Source organism: Rhodnius prolixus, unplaced genomic scaffold, assembly GCF_049639745.1.
Source record: "Rhodnius prolixus isolate KJV_2025 unplaced genomic scaffold, Rpr scaffold_3, whole genome shotgun sequence".
NCBI lineage: Eukaryota > Metazoa > Arthropoda > Insecta > Hemiptera > Reduviidae > Rhodnius > Rhodnius prolixus.
This window is the reverse complement of record NW_027411603.1, coordinates 14,598,997-14,620,136: the sequence shown is the minus strand read 5'-3', so window position 1 is coordinate 14,620,136 and position 21,140 is coordinate 14,598,997. Positions and strand designations below refer to the sequence as shown.

The following is a 21,140-nucleotide window of genomic DNA, read 5'->3' as shown; positions in this document are numbered from 1 at the left end:
AACATTAGAACATCTGTTTATTAACAATAATTTATATACTATAAGTTCGTCTAAGAAAAAATATTGCTAGATACACTTTTCATTTTAAAGGTATTGATGGCGACCACCATACTTCGGAGGGTAGCGTGGATAATCATCAGGAAGTCCAGGACTATAATCAGGAAAGACTTGAACTTCTGGAGGCGGAGGTTTAGGGCGCTTGGTATCATGAATTTTAGCCTCACAAAAGTATCCATAGTAAGGTCGTTCGATACCTAGCTTTTCTAACATGCATCCATCATAAACAGCTTGAGTCTTTCGGCAGCTGCAACACAAAGCAAAAAGAAAATTATTTGAAATATGTCTACAGATACTCGAAGAATCAGCTCAAACTTGTAACGATTATAATTTCGACATATAAAAAGTATACCTCTATAATATTAATGTAAGGATTAAAAGTTGAACATTGCGTTGACGACCTTTCGCTAAACTTTAAAGTTAAAAAGAATTACTTCATTAACTAATTTAAATGACTAAATTGATTTATTTAGCAATCTAACAATAAATAAATAACGAACACTCTCGTCAAATTCATGTCCTGAACTTGAACCTATTTCAAGTTTAGTTCACACTATTAAACACAAAATTTAGTTGGTAAACTTAGAACAAAGTAACGAAAAGTATCAACAGAAACTAACAATATTAATAGCGGACTAAATATATCATTTCAGATAAATTTCTGGACATAGTATTATATTTCTGAGATCCTAAAAGGTAATTAATTTGGCAGAGCATGATTCAGCAATCCAGAATACAATATTTTTACATATCAAGTCTTCAGAAATACGTGAACAATAATGAAGCCTTCCGACCAAGAACCGAAGTAATTATTTTGCCGTGGGTGAGCCTAGTCGCTAAAATGATACACACGTTTAAAGATAGCAATAAGAAATTTATAATCTACATTGATTCTCAATTTTAAGAATGCTAGACGCTGAAAATATAAATGATTTTATCCATCAAAGCACACGCTTTGATTCTCATTCTTTTCTTTCATTCTGAGGTGAGGTAGCTTTTCTCCTTTCTAATTCCTCATCCTAAAATATATTGTAGCTTTAACTCACCACTACCATATTTCCAAATGCAATTTCATTTTACATGTGAAACTAAAATGTATAAATAAATGTATGAATGTATGGATTCAGTACCCTAGAACTAATTCCATCTCCAACCCCCCTAGTGCCCTGGGTATTTGTTTCCAAGAATACTAACCAAACCCTAACCTACTATCTTACTCGTAAACGCTTGCATATTTTTTGAATACCTTTGTGTTTGTTTTCAGTTCACACTTTTGTCACGATAACACAAATGCACATAATCTACCTAAGCTAAACTGTGAAGTGTTAGTCCAGTCGTCTTTCGTAGGATATAGATTGCTAAAAAATACAGTTTAAGTAGCTCTCAAGAAAAGTAAACAAACATTAATCTTCCAGGAAACGTCAGTTCTGAATAAAGATGTACGTTGCCTCTGATTTTGGCGATTTTCCGCAAGTTTTCAAAACCTAAAATATCAATTTAAACCTTATTATTCTTAATTAAAATACAGACAGCGGTAACTGAAACAAAACCTACGTTGTTAAGAGACATTCAAAAGGAAGAAGCAATCACACTTCGCACTTCTATCGACATTTTTTGAGTCGAACTCTCAGCATCCAGTTTCTAGGCGAAAGCATTAGGCTCAAAGGCAAGCCATATTATTTTCATAGCTACAAAAATAACTATAAAATACTGTACAACATAATTAAAAGCCATATATTTTAGGAACCTAATACCACAGAGACCTTTCAAGATTCCATTTCATTTTGAGGGAGAACAAGAAAATTTAATGTCTGCATGATTTCTGTTTATAAAAAGTGTTTTGTCATCAGATGCCTCTAATCTGGTAATGGGGGGAATAGTCCAAGCCAGAAGGTATTAAAAGATTGTAGCATTTATAATTCCAATTGTCCAGAAAAGAGATATACTTACGGTGTAAAACTAAAATTTGTACTAGATTTATCAACACATTCAGCATGAGCCTCGAATTCTGGGCGACAATTCTTCTTTAAAGCTCGAAAAAACTCAAGAGAACAACTTGTAACAATTTTTCCTTCAGCAAGGCACTTCCTCGGATCATCAGGATACTCTGTTCTGCATAACATGAATTCCTAAGAACCAACAGAGTAATGATAGTAACAGATTCCTGCCTTATTCTAATTGCATGAAAATCTATAAAATACATACATTATTAACATTTTCACAATATTTTCCCAAATGGAAAGAAGCTGTTCTTAAAACTGCCGAACTAACATTAACCTCAGGAACAGTTAGTTCCTCTTCAGTGGGTAAATTTAACTCCTGTGTCAGGACCATTTTACAAGTACTATTTTTTTTAAAACCCTTTACCAAAGTCCTAGACACTCCACTACACCGTACGACAGTCAGCTGTCAGCTGTAACAAATTTATACTATTTTTTTAACATCGCAGTTGTACCAACTATCAGATCAGAAATTTTTTGTTCTTCAAATTGTTAGTCATGTTGTATAAATCTTGAAATATGTCATAAATGTGAAATATTTGTAATATAAGAAAAAGAAAAATTAAGCCTTTAAGCCACTTTACCTTTACATCCACTATGTCTGACTCAATTAAGCATAAATATCAAACAGGATTTCGTTAATAGAAAACTGATTTTTCATTCTTAATATTATGCCATACTTTATCAGGAATGTGTGGCTTCATCAGTGACTTATTTGATACATGGAAATGCTCTCTGAGAGGAGTGTAATCTAAGTTGGATGCTATACTAAGGAGGATAAGCACTTTATTTTGAGTTGTGAGGTGTTCGATGGTTTTGATGATATCAATTTGACATTAAAAAAAAAATCAATTTTGTTTTACAAATTGAAATTTCCATTTTGAGATTTCCTTAATGGAAAAAGTGATAGAAAATCTAAGTTCTAGGTCTACGTCAGTAGTCAGTATAACTCAAAACGGTAAGTCACAGGTAATTCAAATTTGATATTTCATTTAATCGATCAAAGTACCACTTTACTGAACTAATTTTATTTAAACGTAGCAAACTAATTGCATAGCAAGGATCTTTGCGCTTTCTTCGAAACATTTTTACAGAAGAAATTATTAGTACATTTCTGAAAATAGAGAGTTGATAAGATTTCTCTTCCATGTTTGTGTAATCTACAGTTTTTTACCATAATATTAATAAGAATAAAATGGGTTTTTAAAATCCCAACTTTGATGAAAATGACGTGGCCGGAAGTGCGAATTTTGTTTCATTGTTTCTCAATTTTCCCGTAAACCAATTCTGTAGATTTCCTATACTTAATACATTGACACTACTCTTAAAATAGATGTTTGTTTCAAACCTTTTATGAAAAATTTTATTATGGTAGAACAGGGATATTTTACGGGCATGATTTCGTTCAAAGGGTATTTACTTTTTCTTTCTCCTAGCGACAGGTCGAGTTGAGTTTTCAATGCTTTTCGATAATGTATGTTTTGAGCCTCCCAGGCGCTGAATAAAATGTTTTATCGCACAGACAAAGCGTTCTCATAGGCATATAAGCGTATGGGTATGAATGAATTTTCTCTAAACAGAATAACTCTCAAACCATGCTATCATTATCATTCATCTGTTGCACTACCAAATGAATCTTAGAAAGTTTGAGATTCAACATTTGAAATAATTATAATATAATAAAAATTGAAATAATTATAATTGAGAACAATTGAAATAAGAAGAAGTTGTGGCTAATTTTCTCACTAGATTTTTTTGTTTCTTTTGCCCATTACTTTCTCGTATTTGATTGAAACGTCCTTTTTAATCTTTGCCTCCTTCCGGAATGAATACTCGTCATTTTATTTACAACACAATTTTTCCAGTAAAATAGTTATATTTTAATCTGCCCAATTTCTCTGCAGCCCAATGATACTTCATATGTACTTGTATCATCACCAATGTTTCTTTTTTTTCAAGGTTACGGCTTTTTGTACATAGATTATGTTTGAATTATTCCCCCTACTCGTTATTCTTGCCTATTTTTCTTGGCTCTCAGATTTCCTGAAAAGTGTTGGCTGCCTGGCTTCGGTCAGCACGCCAATATTTTGGCAGTCAATATTTAAACTAATAATCATGACCTTATTAGTTAAATTAGGATCAAAATAAATTCAATAATTATTTAAAAGGGTATAGTACACTCAGTGTCTAAGTTGCAGAAAGTTGAGGAATGGTCTCAAACTTTTGCGAATTGCTTTTTCTTCTCTGTTACAAAGAACCTATTAAGATAATAAAATGCGTAATCCAAAGAATATACGATATATTCCAAGTTAAAGGTTGCTTTAATGAGTTCTATCAATAGTTTGCCTTTCATAGATCGAGGTCATAAGACTATATAATTCTGATTTCCATTTTATTAATTTATTTATTTGTCAAAAGTTTTTGCTAAAGCATTCAATAGAAAGTTATAAAGAAAGCTTAGAAAATAATTATCTTTTTTAAATTAGTATTCATAGTCTTATCTCAATAGGAATGTTGGCTAGATTCCATATTTATAAATGTAATGACTGATATTAATTAAAAAACTCAGTATGTTCTGTATGACTTCAAAGGTACCGTATTCCATAAATATTATTCAGAATTATAATTCAATAACTAAATGAAGCAAAAGTTATAAAATTATCACTGAATTGGAGTTTAGAAAGGTCCTAAGCTAGTAATAAATTCTTTTCCAAAATATTGTATCTATTAAATAGAAAACATTGTTTTCTTCAGTGTTCATAAATATGATCATTAATTTTAATTATCTATTGCATCCCAAAAAAGGTTTTGGCGCGCGCCCATAACAAACAGGCTGTACTATTCTTTGAAATTAAACACATAAACCCAATTTTTTGTTTTTGAATGTAAATAAAGGTTGTAAGGCGCCACGGTAACCGAGCGGATAGTGGCGAGGCCTGCAAAGCTAATATGGGATAGTGGGTTCGATTCCCAGTCTAGGCCTTGGATTTTATTTCATGTTTAACATGAGAACTTTATAGTAAAGTATATTTGCTAGTCGCCTCCGTTTACGACACCTAATTTGGAGGTGGACGTAATGCCAGTTTGAACTAATAAAAATAAATAAATAAATAAAGGTTATAAAATTACTAGCCAAAATTCTGATAGCTAAAATGCAAATCAAAAATAAATAAGCTACTTATATAAATGAAAATCATTAAAATCTTTGAACTTGTAAAACGCATATGAACTAAGTAGTCTACAGACCCAATAAGGTGAAGTAGAAACTTTCTAAAAATAATCTAAGTGTCAGTTCCTAAATTATTAATATTGGTTGAAATAAATAAATTGAATAACTGTGTTAATTTTAAAAACTGACATTTAGAATATATATACGAATTTCTCCTTCAGATCGAAATATGTGCTAGAAAAGTTTAGTGGCATTTTTTGCTTTAAAATCAATAGTTTTATTTCCTATAGATATTTTTCAAATAACTATTAGTTTGAAGGAGGTGCACTAGGATTCGACAAAATTTCTGAATAAAATTAATTAAAAAAAAGGTTTTATTGAACTTTAATGGTAGATGCTTATAATAAAAAAAAATGGAATTCCTAAAAATGAAAATATCAATAACAGATACAATTCAAACATTTTTCAATATAAATAATAATTTATTAACTTTGTTAATTTTACAAAAGGAATTATGAACTTCAATAATATTTAAATTTATTATTTTTTCCCTCTAATTTTTAACGGAGCAAAAAATTTGCTTCCCGTAGGACATACTGAACATTCTTCTAATTGGTTTTGTATCAGGTTGGAAGTTTACATTATGGAGTCTTTAGAATCAATCAAGTAAAGTTCATTTAATGTTTTATTAATTTTTTTTTCTGTTAAAAAAATAAATAAATAAATAAAAAATAATAAATTACAAAATTCGTTCAAGACTTTCAGAAATATTAACAAAAGCAGTGTCTTGACTGTAAGTGGATGAAAAAGTTTTAAGAGAACTCCAGAACATTAGATTAGACGACAGCTCGAATTCTTTTAAGTAAACTTGATTATGCGAGACATTATCTACAAATGTTACAAGCCCGTGCGTTCGTGGTATAAATAAATGATGATCAGTGATCAATGTTCGGACAGGATTACCACGAAAATCATTGTTATTTGTAATTAATAAATTATCATAATAAAATATTTTTTTCAGCATTATTCATTTGGCACTACGGTCATAAGACATTCCAGAGATGAACATATACAATTAAAAAAAACATACATTTCAATTATTCGTTAAATTAAATCTTCTATACCAGTTAGAGTGAAATATTTCACAAATTCAGTTATTTCCAATTTGAGTCTGTGTTGTATTTGAAATATAAGAATTAGCAAAAAAAAAACAACTTAATTTTGTGTCAAATATGTACACTTTATGATTACATAGTAAATGTGACTGGCTAGTGGAAATAATTATCTTCAATTTTTTTACCATTTCTACGACTCCCACACATTTTCCTGACATTCTACTTTAATATTAAAATAAGAAGGTCAATGATTGACCTAGAAATATTAATATTGAAGTTTCAAGTTTACTAACATACTATTTTTAAATGATTAATCAACAAACTAAAAAAAAGTGTTTTATAGAATAATAGAATCAAATTATTTTAATTATACACTAAACTAAAGTCTAAAATATGTACAACTTTACATTAATTTGTTTTTAAATTCATCAAAAATAATTAAAAAACAATTAATATTCTCAGTTATTCTACTTAACAGCCTAAGAAACTAGGATGGCTGCAAATAAATTCTTTATGCATCCATTGTAATTCTGTTGGCTTTTAGGTAAAAAGTTTATTGTATTTTTAAAACAAGAGCTGAATATTAATATCTTAAGAAAACAATAAGTCATTAATGAGAGTATGCAAGTTATTCGTCAAACAATAAATAGTTTTAGTGAATTGAGTACGTTCCAGGCGCCAATGACCTCAAAGGTAGACGCGCCTGAATAAAAATAAATGTAGCTGCTTCTTCAACAAAAAATCTTTTATATTCTCTGCTATTTATTTAAAAAAGCAACTCTAGGTTCGACCAACTTGATTTCTTTCTAGAGTTTATCTATAAAAACCAATACAATTAACAAAAAGACTTTAACTTACCTATCCCAGAAACAACCATATTATTTGAATAAAGTTATAATTAAAAAATATTATTTGTTATCATTACTTATTTTTTTTTAGAATCATAATGTTACACATATTTTTAAAATATCTAACTTATTCATTTAATATTGTGACCTTATGTTAAATGTCTTTTCAGTTACTTGTAGTAACACTCACTAAAAATTGACCCTGGCGGGTCAAATGATAGAAGAATAATTATTTCTTGAAATGAAAAAAGCTGCGCGTTCTTTTTTTTAATTAGAAGAAATACCTAATCATACCAAAAGAAGATCTTATTTTTAAAATAAATATATACACTTTTCTTTTCTTTTTATTAAAGTACTTTACAACTGCACAGCTTGTACAAGTTGAGAAAATACTTGTACTTTCCTCTTTTTTAGGAAGTATGCTAAATTATGTATGTTGTTAGCACCAGCGCATCTTCAGAGGCTTTATTTCATGAACGGCCGCCATCCAGTGATGGCAGTGATACCCCTTGAGGGGTTAGGGAGTGCTACTGACTCTTTAGATAGCGGACGTCAGGCATTCAGATGGTCGCGCGGCCACGGTGCCTCAAACGGTTTAGGACGATTCGGAGCTAGGATAAGTGGATTAGAATGAGGGGATAGTTTGGAAGGAAATTTCTGGTAACAGAGTTTGGCTTTGGCGGAAATAATTAAGATTACTATTTGGGCCTTAATGTCACGAAATCTTGGAAACCCAAAAACTCGAGATATGTACATTTTTTCTTTATGTTACTTACAACTACCTATTATCAACGAGAAAATAAGATAACTTAATAGGTGAGTCAAAATTCATGAAAACAGAAAAACCGAAACTAACCCAGAGGAAGACAATCATATGCAGAAATAGATGAATAGTTACAAAACAAATTGATTGCAGGTAAATGAATGACGGCATTTAACAGTAACCAACATAAGTGGTTATTAAAAGATACCTATGAAATTTAGTCGAAAAATAGCCTTTCTCTTAAAACGTTTAGTACTCGCGTGGCCATTGGTGCTTTAAGCTTCGGATGGAAAGGCTCTTTAAGAGAAATTACGGGTAAACATGTTTGTAGGGTTGGGACACATAAATTATTAATTTACTGTTTTATATGAGTCAGGTGCAGGAGTAGGCCAGAAGTTATAAGGAGCTACTGTAATTGTTTTATAACTACTCCAAGTGTCTGCTGACGGTGGAATAACATTTTTTTTGTTTTGTGAATCTTTATATTGTTTTAATTGCATTAGAAATCGTCCAGCGTTTATTAGGGTTCCGATGACCGAAAGTCCAAAACTTTTTATCTGAATTATTGGTGATATAATCATCATTATTGTCGATATAAACGTTTTAAACATCATAAAAGCCATATACATTTGAGTCATAGCTTCGGCCTTCTTTCCTAAAATACAAAATTTGTAAGAAATAATTTTTATTTATGAAAAATAAGTTCATTAAAATATAAATTATATTCATATAATAATAAAATTAACTTACGTTCTTCAGAAGTATCTTCAATCATTTCTGTCATTTCTTCTGACATCATCATAGACGAACTTTCGGACTCTGCTTTAACACATGGTGATGCTAATAGTAAGCAGATCATCAAACAACTGGCAAGTACAGTCATTTTACTTCCCTTGCACTGTAATTAATCTGGAACGGACATAAGGTTTAGAGTTCTTAAGATCAAGAAGTGTTATGAACATTTAATTACAAGACGGCGGTGTAACAAGGTCATGTGTGTGTTCATCAGAATTTTAATAATGTTAAAATTTACTTATAAAATAATAGAAAGAGACACATCGTAGAGAATGTTATTCAAAAACCATATAGTAACAGATGCAAAACAAACAAAATTATACAATAATATGAAAATATATATAATTTAAAGCGAATCGTTTGAGTTACTAAGGAAAAATCTTATAAAATTGGGGGAAAACATCAGTAAATGGTTACACCCGGTTGAGGGACTGTGGCCTCCAAAAGTGTACCCTAGTGGGTTCCAAATGAAATATAAAGTTTCAGCTTCTAGCGCTTTTGCGTCTTTGATACATGCATTTTGTTAACAAACAGAACTATAATGACTGAAACTGGCATTAATTTTTCATCCTGTTGAAACTATGATTCAGTCACCAAAAATAATGAACAGTAACAAACAGGACATTTTCTAAAGCCACTTTTTCGGACTTGCGGGAGTTTGGAACAGATATTTCCGGTATATCGAAAATTTGACTCGTTGAAATAATTTCCTCTAAAAAAGAAGATTATAATAGTGAAAATTTTCTATTATGACTTTACAAAGGAAATATACTTTCTAAGGTCCCCTGAATCAAAATCACCATTTTTATAAAGCCAAATTTAATATTTTGTTAATAGTGATAGAGATAGACACAAAAGAGACGGAACCATAATCTTTTTGGCAAACCCAGCCATCCGGAACGCCACGTTACTGAAAAGTTAATCCTATTTTTTCCGATTTTTTTCGAAAGTGATGCAAACATTATCTTTTAACTACGAACATGTAATTCTATTAATTTGCAACAATTTTCTAGGAACTGTCAAATAAGATATACATTTTAGTGAGACTCGGGGCGGGTGTTGCTCTAGTGGTCATGAAGGTAGCTTAGTAAGCGGGAGGTCCCTAATCCTGCGTATAGATTCATTTTATTTGTTAGAAAAAATTGTTTATATGAGCTCCTGTCCCCGTCCTCACCACCTAATTGGTTGTCGGACGTTAAGCCCCGCTTAAAAAAATAGGCGATTACTATACTTTACTTTTAAAAAGACTGGCACGCATTCTTTCACACAACCACCTCAACATAACGAATATTTATAATATTAATCCCTATTAATACCTAATTTTGTTAAAGTACTAATGCTAACGTTTTTGAAAAAATAAAAATCACTTAAAAGGGTCAGAGTTTTTAGAGTAGTCATACCCAATTTTTAAACAAGCATTCCTTAAAAACAGGTTCTCAGAGTTGGCGATGAAACGACAGGGAAAGTGGTAAATTCTGCTTTATTCTGGAAACGGGTTCTAAACAGTGTGGGGAGGGTGTTAATGAAATGGATATGAAGCGAGGATGATTTGTAAGTGGGAGATCCCCAGATCGAATCCCACCGTACCTGCTTTTTTTTTTTAAGAAAAAATTTTTAATGGTAAACAAATACTTTCGCCCCCGTCACCTAAATGGTAGTTAGGTGTTACGCTCTGCCTTAACTTCTTACTTTTCTAAGCTTACTATTCTTTCTTTTACTTTACTTTTCTAAACAAGAAACGAAAGTTAAAATTCTTAATCAACGCCTAAACAGATCATTAGATAAGTCATTAAAGCGATCAAAAAAATCAAAAGCATTTTCATTAAATGAGTGGTTTCATTTCTTGCTTCTCATTCAAATCCTTCGGTTGTCAATGAGGGCCAGTTTGCATCTTCGACTCGAAACTGGAGTTCTTAAAAATCATATACATCTTTTACAAGCGTTAAAATTAAGTAACAACTATAACAAATACTATTCTTTCGGTAACCGACTTTCATCCATCATCAGTGGTAGACTAATCAGTTTGGTGTAGAGATTTCAACTTCACTTATATTTCCGTCTCTTACTACAATTGCTGAGCCAACACGATTAGTGATTTCGGAGTAGTTTTTCCAAAGCATTGCCATTTAACAAACATATTAATATCCTTAATCTAAGGACAATAATCTTTTAGACTTATTTTTGAGTGTGGATCTATGATTTGGTACGAATACTATAAATCTTCTCCTATTAGTAAATTGGAAAGTATTAAAAAAAAATTTGAGTATGATTAACACGCCTATAGGTTTCGAAGCTTTCTGCATTTTACATGAAGATTTAATAGGTATATTAATCCTGCAATCTCTCAAATTTCGTCCAGCACTTTTATATACCTAACTTTTAATTTTTTAATGTATAGTGTTCTCACAGTTTAGCATTTTGACAGATTATTGTAATAACAAAATAAAAACTGAAGTAAAAAACTGCCCGCAAATAAAATTAAATGATTAATACGAGAAAAAGACGAGTTGTGTATGTCCACATGATGATTATTATTATTTTATTTATTAAATTCTTTTTAAGTGGGCTAGTGCCGAACTGGCGCTTTAGAGAGGCAAATTTTTCTCCCCTGCCGGTGAAAACCAAATTAAAAATCTCACAAGGAGCAAGAAAGTTAAAATATTGCTTCCTTAATTTAGGAAGAATAAAAGACGAAACGTTCTGCATTTCTGCATTTATTAGTACTTTTGTTTTATTTTAATAAAAATATATGCGCGTTTACTCCGAAAATGTATTTATAACTGTCCAAAATGATCCAAAATTAGGCATTTATTTTATTGCATTAAACAGTAGTTAAACAATCGCTGAAACGAAACGTAGCAAGGATAATGATGTACCCACAAAAAGAACAGTTCAGTGCACAAAAGGAAATGAAATAATGTCAGAAACACGCCAAGCAGAAAATCCGAGAACGCTTCATTAATTACAAAATTGGAAGAATGCATTATGAATTAGAATAGCTTAGAATAATTGTAAAATTTATGAATTGAATTTTCATTATTTATTTTGCAAACATTTTTCAGTGATAAGTAAAAGATATCTTCTTATTTTCGTTTATTACTGAAACAGGAGTGGAATTTTTATTTTCTAATTTGAACTTTCATAAAATTACGATTTTCTAATTTGGATAAGGCTCCTTATGAAACTTTTTTGTTTTAAATTCTCGCGATCTTTATAAACTAAAATTTGAAAGTTTTTTGTTTTTTCTAATTCGCTAGCTTAGGAGAACGTTTATTATGGTGAAGCATTAGATGGATGAAAGAAGTGTCACGCATCTCATTGACAGGGGCACAATCAAAAAGACTCAGAGCTTGATCCCAAAAATTAAACTTTTCTAATATTGTGTAACACAAAAAAGTTGTAATATGGACTGTACTCGTTATTTAGCAAATTCTACGATTAGTTAGAAAGGCTCAACTCTTTTACAATTGTAAGGAAACATATTACACATTACATTCTAAACGTAATTTTCTTTTCTTAAAATTGGAAGTACATCAGAATAGATTTCATGGGTGTTGGCAACAAAGCCTATATGTTCCGCGATTAGGGAACTGTTGAAGCACCCCACCAGCCATGCCTATTTGATTAAGTAGTGAATTGTGATATCTGGCCAATTTTCTTTTCTAAGACCAGAGCTCTCAGTATAACTGCCTTTTATGCCAAATAGAAATAAGTAATACTGATAATAAATTTTATACTGCTTCTTCTTCTTTCTGATAAATGAACGCAGGCTCACCAATCAGTACTGTACGAGAAAAAAATTCCTTAGTCTGCTTTGGCCTATCTTCCGAATGGTGTCTCGCCCTTGATGGAGTAAAACTCCAATAAATAACTTGAGCCAGTTGATATTAATCAGCAACATCATCTGCCTTTGACTTATATTTTTACATACATTTTTTTTTTTGCATCCACGCTTTGTTGATAGAACTACTTTGGTATTTAATAGCTAATGTTCTTCAAAGAAACATTGGAAATCTCACTGGGCTATGCAGGCTGCGTCTCATTGCTCACTGTCCTGAATGCTCGGGTACCCATACAACATATAAAATATTAATTATTCTAAAATTGCCTCTAATTAATACAGTTGAATTAACAGCCAATAGAACCACCCAGTTATCTGAGAAAATTATGCCCTTCGAACTGATTATCCTTCTCTTACAATCGCACTAGAATGTTGTAATTAGCCCAAACTGAAAAACTGTAGCCAGATTTCCAGAAATACCATCGCTCAGATTACCGACTTACACACGTAGCTTCCAACTATTGATTTGGAGACGTTCAAGAACCCCATAGAGCGTCAAATCTAAAGTAATTCCCAAATCATAAATTGCTTTTTACTTTTGTTTATGTTAAAGTCTAAAGAGATAGTATTGTTCAATTTGTTTCGTGAATATTTCAAAGAATATTCCATTGAGAAAGCGATTGTGTTGTATTAAAACTGTCCGGTAAGACAGTTGTATAAGGGTTGATCATCAAAAACTGCACGAAAAAGCGTAACGTTGAAAAACACCCAACTTTGACAATTTTTTTCTCTTTTTCTACAAAAGATAAAATTCCCAAATTTTCTTTATAATATAGGGCAAATCCTCCTTTATGACTGTAATTTTTTTGCAACAACCTAGATTTGATAGATTTTGAGAAAAAAGATGCTGAAAATGAGCAAAAACGGCATTTTCAAAAATTGTTCTTGTTCTTCTTCTTCTTCTTCTTGTTGTTGTTGTTACCTTTTTTGTAAATAACGTAGCGCCTAAACGCGTGAACCGATTTTCATGAATGAGGTATCATTCGAGTCGGAATGTTATGTAAATGTGCCTTTTGGGGGTCTCGACGCTGTACATGGAATGGGAGAGGAGTTAGCCCCTTTTATGTAAGGCCCCCTCCAAAATTATTATCATTAATTACTCTGTAAATCTTAGCCTGATTTTGATAAAATTTGGTAGGATGACAGGGTAAAGGCACCCCTACGTAACATTAAAGCGACGATCTGCTCTTACACTTGTTAAGGGGAAGTATAGCAATCGTTTCAAATTATCGAAACGTGAACCGATTTTCATGAATGAAGTGTCATTCGAATCGAAATTTTGTACAGATTTGCACTTTAAAAGTCTCGACGCTGTGCCTCATAAGGAGGGGAGTTTGCCCCACCCAAGTAAGGCCCTTTCTAAAACTATTATTACCAATATTTCTATAACGCTTAGTCCGATTTTGATAAAATTCAGCCCGAATAAGTGGTTAAAGCTCCTCTACGTGGCTGTGAAGTGCCATCATGCTCTTACACCTACTAAGAGGAAGTACTGCAATCGTTAAAATTTTCAATGAGTGAACCGATTTTCATCAATGAATTGTAGTTCGATTCAAAATCTTTGCCTCTTTGCCTTTTAGGGAGAAGTACTGTAATCGCAGTTTATTTTTCTTACTCCTCTTAAAGGGAAGTACTGAAATCGCAGTTTAATTTTGCTATTTACGTACAAATTACCTTCCTATTTTATTCAAAACGCTTTCTTAAAAAAACTGTAATTGAGGATGGTTTGGGGACCGCAACTATAATCATTCTTTAAAAAGATCTCTCCAGTGGTAGTAACTCCGACTTAACACCTTTTCAGGTTATAATGATACAATTAAAATTTATTATTCCCAATTTTAATAAAATCTGTAAAGCAGATATGTAACTTTGCAGAACGTACAAATAGGAAAATCTATCCAAAAGGTACAAAAATCTCTTTAACAAAAACTTACAGTTTAAAATGTTAAGTATAAGGGTTGATTAAACGCCAAAAGGTACACAAATCAGCAAGTAACATGTCGTTAATACTTCATTCATATTATTTAAGTAATTTTACTACATTAATTTTCATTAATAAGTTATTTTTTAGAATTTATTAGATGTCACAGACCCTTATGCTGGCCAGTTCATTCATTTTCTTTTTCTTTTTTTTTTATGATTTAAGTCGCGTCAACATCTAAGGCTATTGGCGCCCGGAGCTTTTTTCAGTGCACTGCCGGCCTCCGGACAGTGTTCTCTCGTTACAGACAACACTGTCCATCACCCGGACAGTGAGCTGTAAGAAGCTCTTAGAAAGAGAAAATCTAAGGGTCTGCAGCTGGATTCAAACTCGGAACCTCCACGTGGGAATCCAATACGCTAACCGCATAGCTAATCCCTTCCCTTTGTTTATTCATAATATTTTATTTTTTTGTTATAATTATGATAAAATGTATATTATATCTTCGTAATTAAATAGGTACTTTATTTTAGCTTTATTCCAAATTATTCTTCTGATTTATCTTTATTATGCTCTTTATTCTGAGAAGTCACATATATGTATGTACATGCACGTTAAAGTAGAAAAAGACAAAGGCAGAGTCGGCTACTATTTAAATTTGAATCACGGATTTAAAACAATATTTCAGTCTAGAATTCGTCTTTCCGAAGTATTTGTGAGCACAAATAACGCGTAGGTAATATCAAGTAAATTATTCACCAATAATTATTCATTGTAATTTAATATAGTCCCTCTAATTTTACTTATAGTAAAATACTGGAATAATTACGTTAGCTGTCATAAAAATATGCATATCTTATTTATCTTATATTCCAAATATATAACACTGTGGGAAGAATACCTAGATTGAGAATGTAATTGAAGAAAACTGTATTATTTGCGATAAAGCCAGATAATTATTATCTATTATTATAAACGTTTGACTACTTCATAAAATAACAATTACTTTAATCGAAGAATGAACTTAAACCGACGATTTTTATTTAAAAATAAAATAAATAAATAAAATAAACAAAATCATTGATGTATGTTGGTGTAGGCATTTTTTTTAAAAAGTTTTTGAATTTTTTAACCTGCGATTAATAGTTTGTTGATTAGATATTACGGTCAATCTAAGTTAAATGGTGTTCTACTTGAACAAATATTTTGTAGATTAAAATGGCCAGCTAAGGGTCTGAGACATCTAATAAATTCTAAAAAATAACTTATTAATGAAAATTAATGTAGTAAAATTACTTAAATAATATGAATGAAGTATTAACGACATGTTACTTGCTGATTTGTGTACCTTTTGGCGTTTAATCAACCCTTATACTTAACATTTTAAACTGTAAGTTTTTGTTAAAGAGATTCTATTCATATTAAACGCATAGTTTTTAAGTGATAAAATAATACACTTATTTTTCAAACCACCTCCGAAAAGGTTTTTTGTGTGATACTGTTCACTGATATAATATCTTTATTCAACTATAGTAGGCATTGTTCATCAGTAACGAATTTAAATCAGGATTCATTAAAAGTGGAAAAACTAATTATAAGAAATCTAGATACCCAAATCATAATAGGGTACCATTAACAGGTACAAACAGCCGTACCTCCATATTCAAAAGTTCATCTATGAGTATGGTCAGAGTACTCTATAAACATTAGTACGATACAGATAAGAAGTGATATGTACGTGTGATCTATATCAGAATCTGGTGCAGAAATGGAGGCTCTCACTCTGTACATACCAATTTGTTATGCACGAAGAATCCCTGGAATTTCTCCTGTGCCCTATTTACTCTTCAATTAGAGAGTATTTATCTAATACATTATTTGGTTTTTAATTGTGAAATTATTATGTCTAATAATTAATTGTCTAAGCAACTAGTTTTTATCTAATATACTATGGAAATTTTAAGAACGAGCTAAATTGGTTTACCTTTCATTAGAATTTATTTCTAGCGTAGAGTATTGGATATATTGGTATAGGATTTTAAATTTTATTGACATGATTGGTCTATCTAAATATTTCATTCGTGTACTCTCAATGATTCTGGCAAAAAGTTAGCTTTAAAAATTCTTCAACCGGATGTTAACTGAGAGCTTTTTTCGCTTTTTCAAAAACCGCTCCAACGACTTTCTTTAAAATGGGTGCACTCATTGCGCGTATAGATGAAAAACTATATTTTCAACAAACTTTCCGAAAATTAGATTAGAGGCACTTCTGAAGTGAAGTTGTGAGGCATTCTCCTTATTTGCCACTACGATGAATTGTATTATCCATCGCTGGTATACCGATAAGGAGAGTTAAAAGTGTAGCTTAAATTCAAAATTGAAAAAATCATTAATTTTCCATTTTTTGAGATTTTCACTACACAAGTATACATAGCAAAAACTCAGATCTATAACTTTTCTACGATCACTTTTTCTAGTAACGTTGTTTCAAGGAAGTTCTGTGGAAGGTCTGTCACAAATTTGTAAGGATTAATTATTTTCAAATATTCGGAGTTAAAAGAAAATATATGAAAAAGAACACAAAAGTTGTAGACTTAAGAATTTAATATATGTAAAAAATATCACTGGTACCATTTTTTAGACAATCTCAAAAAAATGAAAAATCTATTTAGTAAATGTTACAACCTATCAATGGATTTTGAGCGCTAAGCAACAGTCAAATCTCCTGCAAATACTACTTTTAACAACCCTTTTTTAGACTCACGGGGCCTCAAGACGGATAAAAATAAATTTCAAAAATTTGTCAGCATCACAATACTGAAGTATAAAAATGAAAATAAAGTACAAATTAACATAATCCCTTATTGTTAATAAAAAAAAAAGTAAGAAGACACAAGATTTTAAAAATTTATTTTAATAAATATAATTCGGGATAGTAAATAGATTTTTTAATTTTTCAGGAATTTAAATTGTATCACACTATCAGAAATTGTAAATTCAGTTTCTATAACAATCTTGATCTACTGTTATAAACCTAGGAAAATATAGCTACTATAACTTCAAATTGAGTAGAGTTTAAAGTAATTGAGCTGGTCAAAAAAGTGATATAAAAAAAAAATTAACATACGCACCTGTTTGCGAAGTAGTCAATCCTAGAGAATGTTTGTTGATACTGAGGTGGTAGTCGAACTGGATCCACATTAGAAGGGGGATCTGTTTATAATGTAGGCCATACTGTAAAAAACGGTCAATTTCGCTTACCCTAAAAAGTTTAAAAATATGCGACAATATTTAATAATTTTTTTTTTTCTTATTCTTGTTTTCAAGAGGCGCTAAAGATTATTTCGTCCATGAATTCAAAGCAAAAATATCATTTCAAACGAATATTTTCAGATATGGTTCATATTTTTTATGAAATACCAATATTATTATTTCTAAATGGCTATATGTATATTTTACAGTAAGTAAATAAATGGGAATATTTTAAAATACATCTTCATAATTCATTAGAAAAATTTTCTATTTTCAAATTTGATGGAAAGTTGGAATTATTTTTATTACGTTTGGTTTGTTAATAGATTTTTTATTTGCAAGGAAAATGTGCAAGAGAGTTATTCGTCCGAAAGTGTTAGTCTGGATTAAAACAATCAAATTTTTCCTACTACAATTTTCTTTTACTTGTCAGAAACATATTTTAATCGTACTTTGAATTATTAAATAATTAGTTGCTACAGTGTATTAATGGTGAAGAAATGTACATAGTAATTAAAATAGACCACAGCATGAATCATCATCTCTTCCAGAAACCCTTTTAAATCACTTTTCACGGTTACAATTTCAAATAGGTCCTAAACTAAGTTTTTGCTGAACCAAAATAAATAAATAAAACTCCAATAATTATTTGAAAAACACCGCGAGAAACGAAATAACTTTCATAAATTCGCCCTTCTGGTCACGTTTTAGTGTAATGTGTGCCTCGCCACCTATTAATAAATATTCATACCAAGTAAATATGTATGTAGAATTCTAAATATGTAGAAAATGGGCTTATCGGAAGTGCCACTTTACTGGAAAAGGTTTACACTTTTTAGCAATTTTTTTCGCAAATATTTCAATGATTTTCTTTAAATGTATTATAAGATAGTATACACATCGGTCTATCATATTTATTAGAATCCTTATTCTAGGTAACTTTATTTATGCGGAGTTTTTAGTAACGGATAAAGTAAGGCTCTCTTCTAAAATGCTACTTGGGATATTTTATATAAATATATTTCTAACACTTCTGAAATATTTGATTATGATACGTGTAATCAAAATTTCGAGTAGGAAGAATATTGGACACAGAAAGTGCGACTTTACACGAGACTTTTTCGCAATAATTTTCAAGGCAGTTGACCCTCAATACAATAGGAAGTGGGCAATAAGAGTAGGCTTATATAAGAATTTTGTTTGAAACATTTTTTTCAGATAATATAGTGTTCCCTTCCAACAGTAAAATTGTATTGTTGTGGGTATACAATATAATGAAGTCAACTATCTTTTTCATAGAAATAGTAAATCTCAAAGAAAATTTAAGAAACATACTATATAGTTGTCAGAAACACATTTTCAAACGACATTGAATGTTTGATGAATAGTTAGTTCTAATAAATAATGTAAAGTGGTGTAATACAAATTCATTGTTCATTCAGATTTTTTTTTTTTTAATTTTGAGATGTGTAGTTCGAAAACTGGGATGCAGAACTTGACACTAACACGTTCTCTTATTTTCAATGTTATTTACCTAAAAAAAATTGTTTTGTTTCTTTTTCGATGCACTTCTAGAGATCTAAAAAGTCCTCAACGAAGAATACATCGTTCGACAAGATATTGATTGATATTTCCTCTCGCAACCAAGTAATTTTCTTTAAAATGAAAATGAAAAACTTAACCGAAGATCTCTAAGTTGAATTTTTAACCTTTTTACTTAAACTCGAACATGAATTTCACAAATACATTTTTTAAAAACTTGTTAGCTTTATTAGATTGTCAAACTCGCAAAACTTCGTAAATCTTGGCATTACCTATCACTTTTTCTTTAAATCCAGACGATAAAGAAAAATGTATTCACTGTTTTCTGAAAAATCTTACTTTCGAAAACAATATCTAGAGTGCAATATGTTTCGGCCTAATTTAGTAAGATATTGCTTAACGGAAAAGTATATATACAGGGTGAACCAGTAAGTATTGTCCATAGGTCTACTGTGTGTAGTACATCTAAAGTGGAGTTCAATTACGTATTGGCCAACTTCATATTTTCCACTGTTTTTGAGTGACGTCACTTTTATTTATTTTTTTAAAATTCTTACTTTTTTACAATAAAAAATGTTATTACTCAGAAAGTTTTAGTCCGAATTCGATTCTGATGACACGGTTAGAAAGGCAGATAAATTTCCTAAAAATTGACACCATTTTGAAACATAAATTAGTCTCCAAACAGCCTCAATCTTCCTCCGGAAGCTGGGAAAATAAAATTAATCGAAATTTTTAAGAAAACTTATTAGGCCTTAAGTGAACATTATCAGACCTAGGTGCTGGCACTTTTTATAAAAGTTTCCTTGTTTAATGGGCTTTCAAACGGTATATCGTTTTCCAGGATTTCTTTTATCTTCGTATGAGAAATTACGTTTGTTTTGCAAGAAAACGTGTTGACGAGCACTCAAGAGTGTTAGTTATCAAGTTGTTTAATTCATTGAAAACTATTTTAGATTGACCAGTAGCCAATTTTTAAAGAAGATTGTGTTAAAATAAGGAAGTCAAGGGTTACAAATTGCACAAAAAAAAAGAAAAAAAGTGGTTGTTAAGGTTTATTTACATTCTTTTCTTTTTCAACAGTGTAGTTGTGTATGAAATTGTAATTTGGAGTAAATACAAACTATATGAATTTTCGTTAATAAAAATAGTACTTGTATAAAATATTTCATAACATTTTCTCAAATATTACAGAGAGATCAGATTTTGTTTTTTATGTGCAATTTGTAACCCTTGACTTCCTTATTTTAACACAATCTTCTTTAAAAATTGGCTACTGGTCAATCTAAAATAGTTTTCAATGAATTAAACAACTTGATAACTAACACTCTTGAGTGCTTGTCAACACGTTTTCTTGCAAAACAAACGTAATTTCTCATACGAAGATAAAAGAAATCCTGGAAAACGATATACCGTTTGAAAGCCCATTAAACAAGGAAACTTTTATAAAAAGTGCCAGCACTTAGGTCTGATAATGTTCACTTAAGGCCTAATAAGTTTTCTTAAAAATTTCGATTAATTTTATTTTCCCAGCTTCCGGAGGAAGATTGAGGCTGTTTGGAGACTAATTTATGTTTCAAAATGGTGTCAATTTTTAGGAAATTTATCTGCCTTTCTAACCGTGTCATCAGAATCGAATTCGGACTAAAACTTTCTGAGTAATAACATTTTTTATTGCAAAAAAGTAAGAATTTTAAAAAAATAAATAAAAATCACGTCACTTAAAAACAGTGGGAAATATGAAGTTGGCCAATACGTAATTGAACTCCACTTTAGATGTACTACACACAATAGACCTATGGACAATACTTACTGGTTCACCCTGTATATATTTTAG

At 30.7% G+C, this 21,140-nt stretch overlaps 2 protein-coding genes across 2 annotated transcripts; both read right to left on the bottom strand.

Moving 5' to 3' along the window:
- ND-19 (NADH dehydrogenase [ubiquinone] 1 alpha subcomplex subunit 8) lies at window positions 1-2,487 on the bottom strand. The gene is made up of 3 exons (XM_074125592.1): window positions 2,263-2,487; window positions 2,008-2,186; window positions 1-304 (listed from the first exon to the last, which is right to left on the bottom strand). Exons 1-3 carry the CDS (start codon window positions 2,389-2,391, stop codon window positions 85-87), a joined length of 528 nt encoding a protein of 175 aa, XP_073981693.1. The 5' UTR covers window positions 2,392-2,487; the 3' UTR covers window positions 1-84.
- A 3,388-nt stretch (window positions 2,488-5,875) lies between these two features.
- Window positions 5,876-19,748, bottom strand: LOC141453675 (uncharacterized). Its single transcript, XM_074127155.1, has 3 exons — window positions 17,641-19,748; window positions 8,703-8,861; window positions 5,876-8,607 (listed from the first exon to the last, which is right to left on the bottom strand). The coding sequence occupies exons 2-3, from the start codon at window positions 8,833-8,835 to the stop codon at window positions 8,303-8,305; spliced, it is 438 nt and encodes a 145-aa protein (XP_073983256.1). The 5' UTR covers window positions 8,836-8,861; window positions 17,641-19,748; the 3' UTR covers window positions 5,876-8,302.
- Window positions 19,749-21,140: the final 1,392 nt, after the last annotated feature.

Coding starts and splice junctions, on each gene's coding strand:
- ND-19 (XM_074125592.1), bottom strand. CDS start 2,391: ATGGTCCTGACACAGGAGTTAAATTTACCCACTGAAGAGGAACTAACT. Junction 2,187..2,262: donor ATTGTGAAAATGTTAATAAT/GTATGTATTTTA, acceptor GTTGGTTCTTAG/GAATTCATGTTATGCAGAAC. Junction 305..2,007: donor ACAAATTTTAGTTTTACACC/GTAAGTATATCT, acceptor TTTGTGTTGCAG/CTGCCGAAAGACTCAAGCTG.
- LOC141453675 (XM_074127155.1), bottom strand. CDS start 8,835: ATGACTGTACTTGCCAGTTGTTTGATGATCTGCTTACTATTAGCATCA. Junction 8,608..8,702: donor TGAAGATACTTCTGAAGAAC/GTAAGTTAATTT, acceptor TTTGTATTTTAG/GAAAGAAGGCCGAAGCTATG.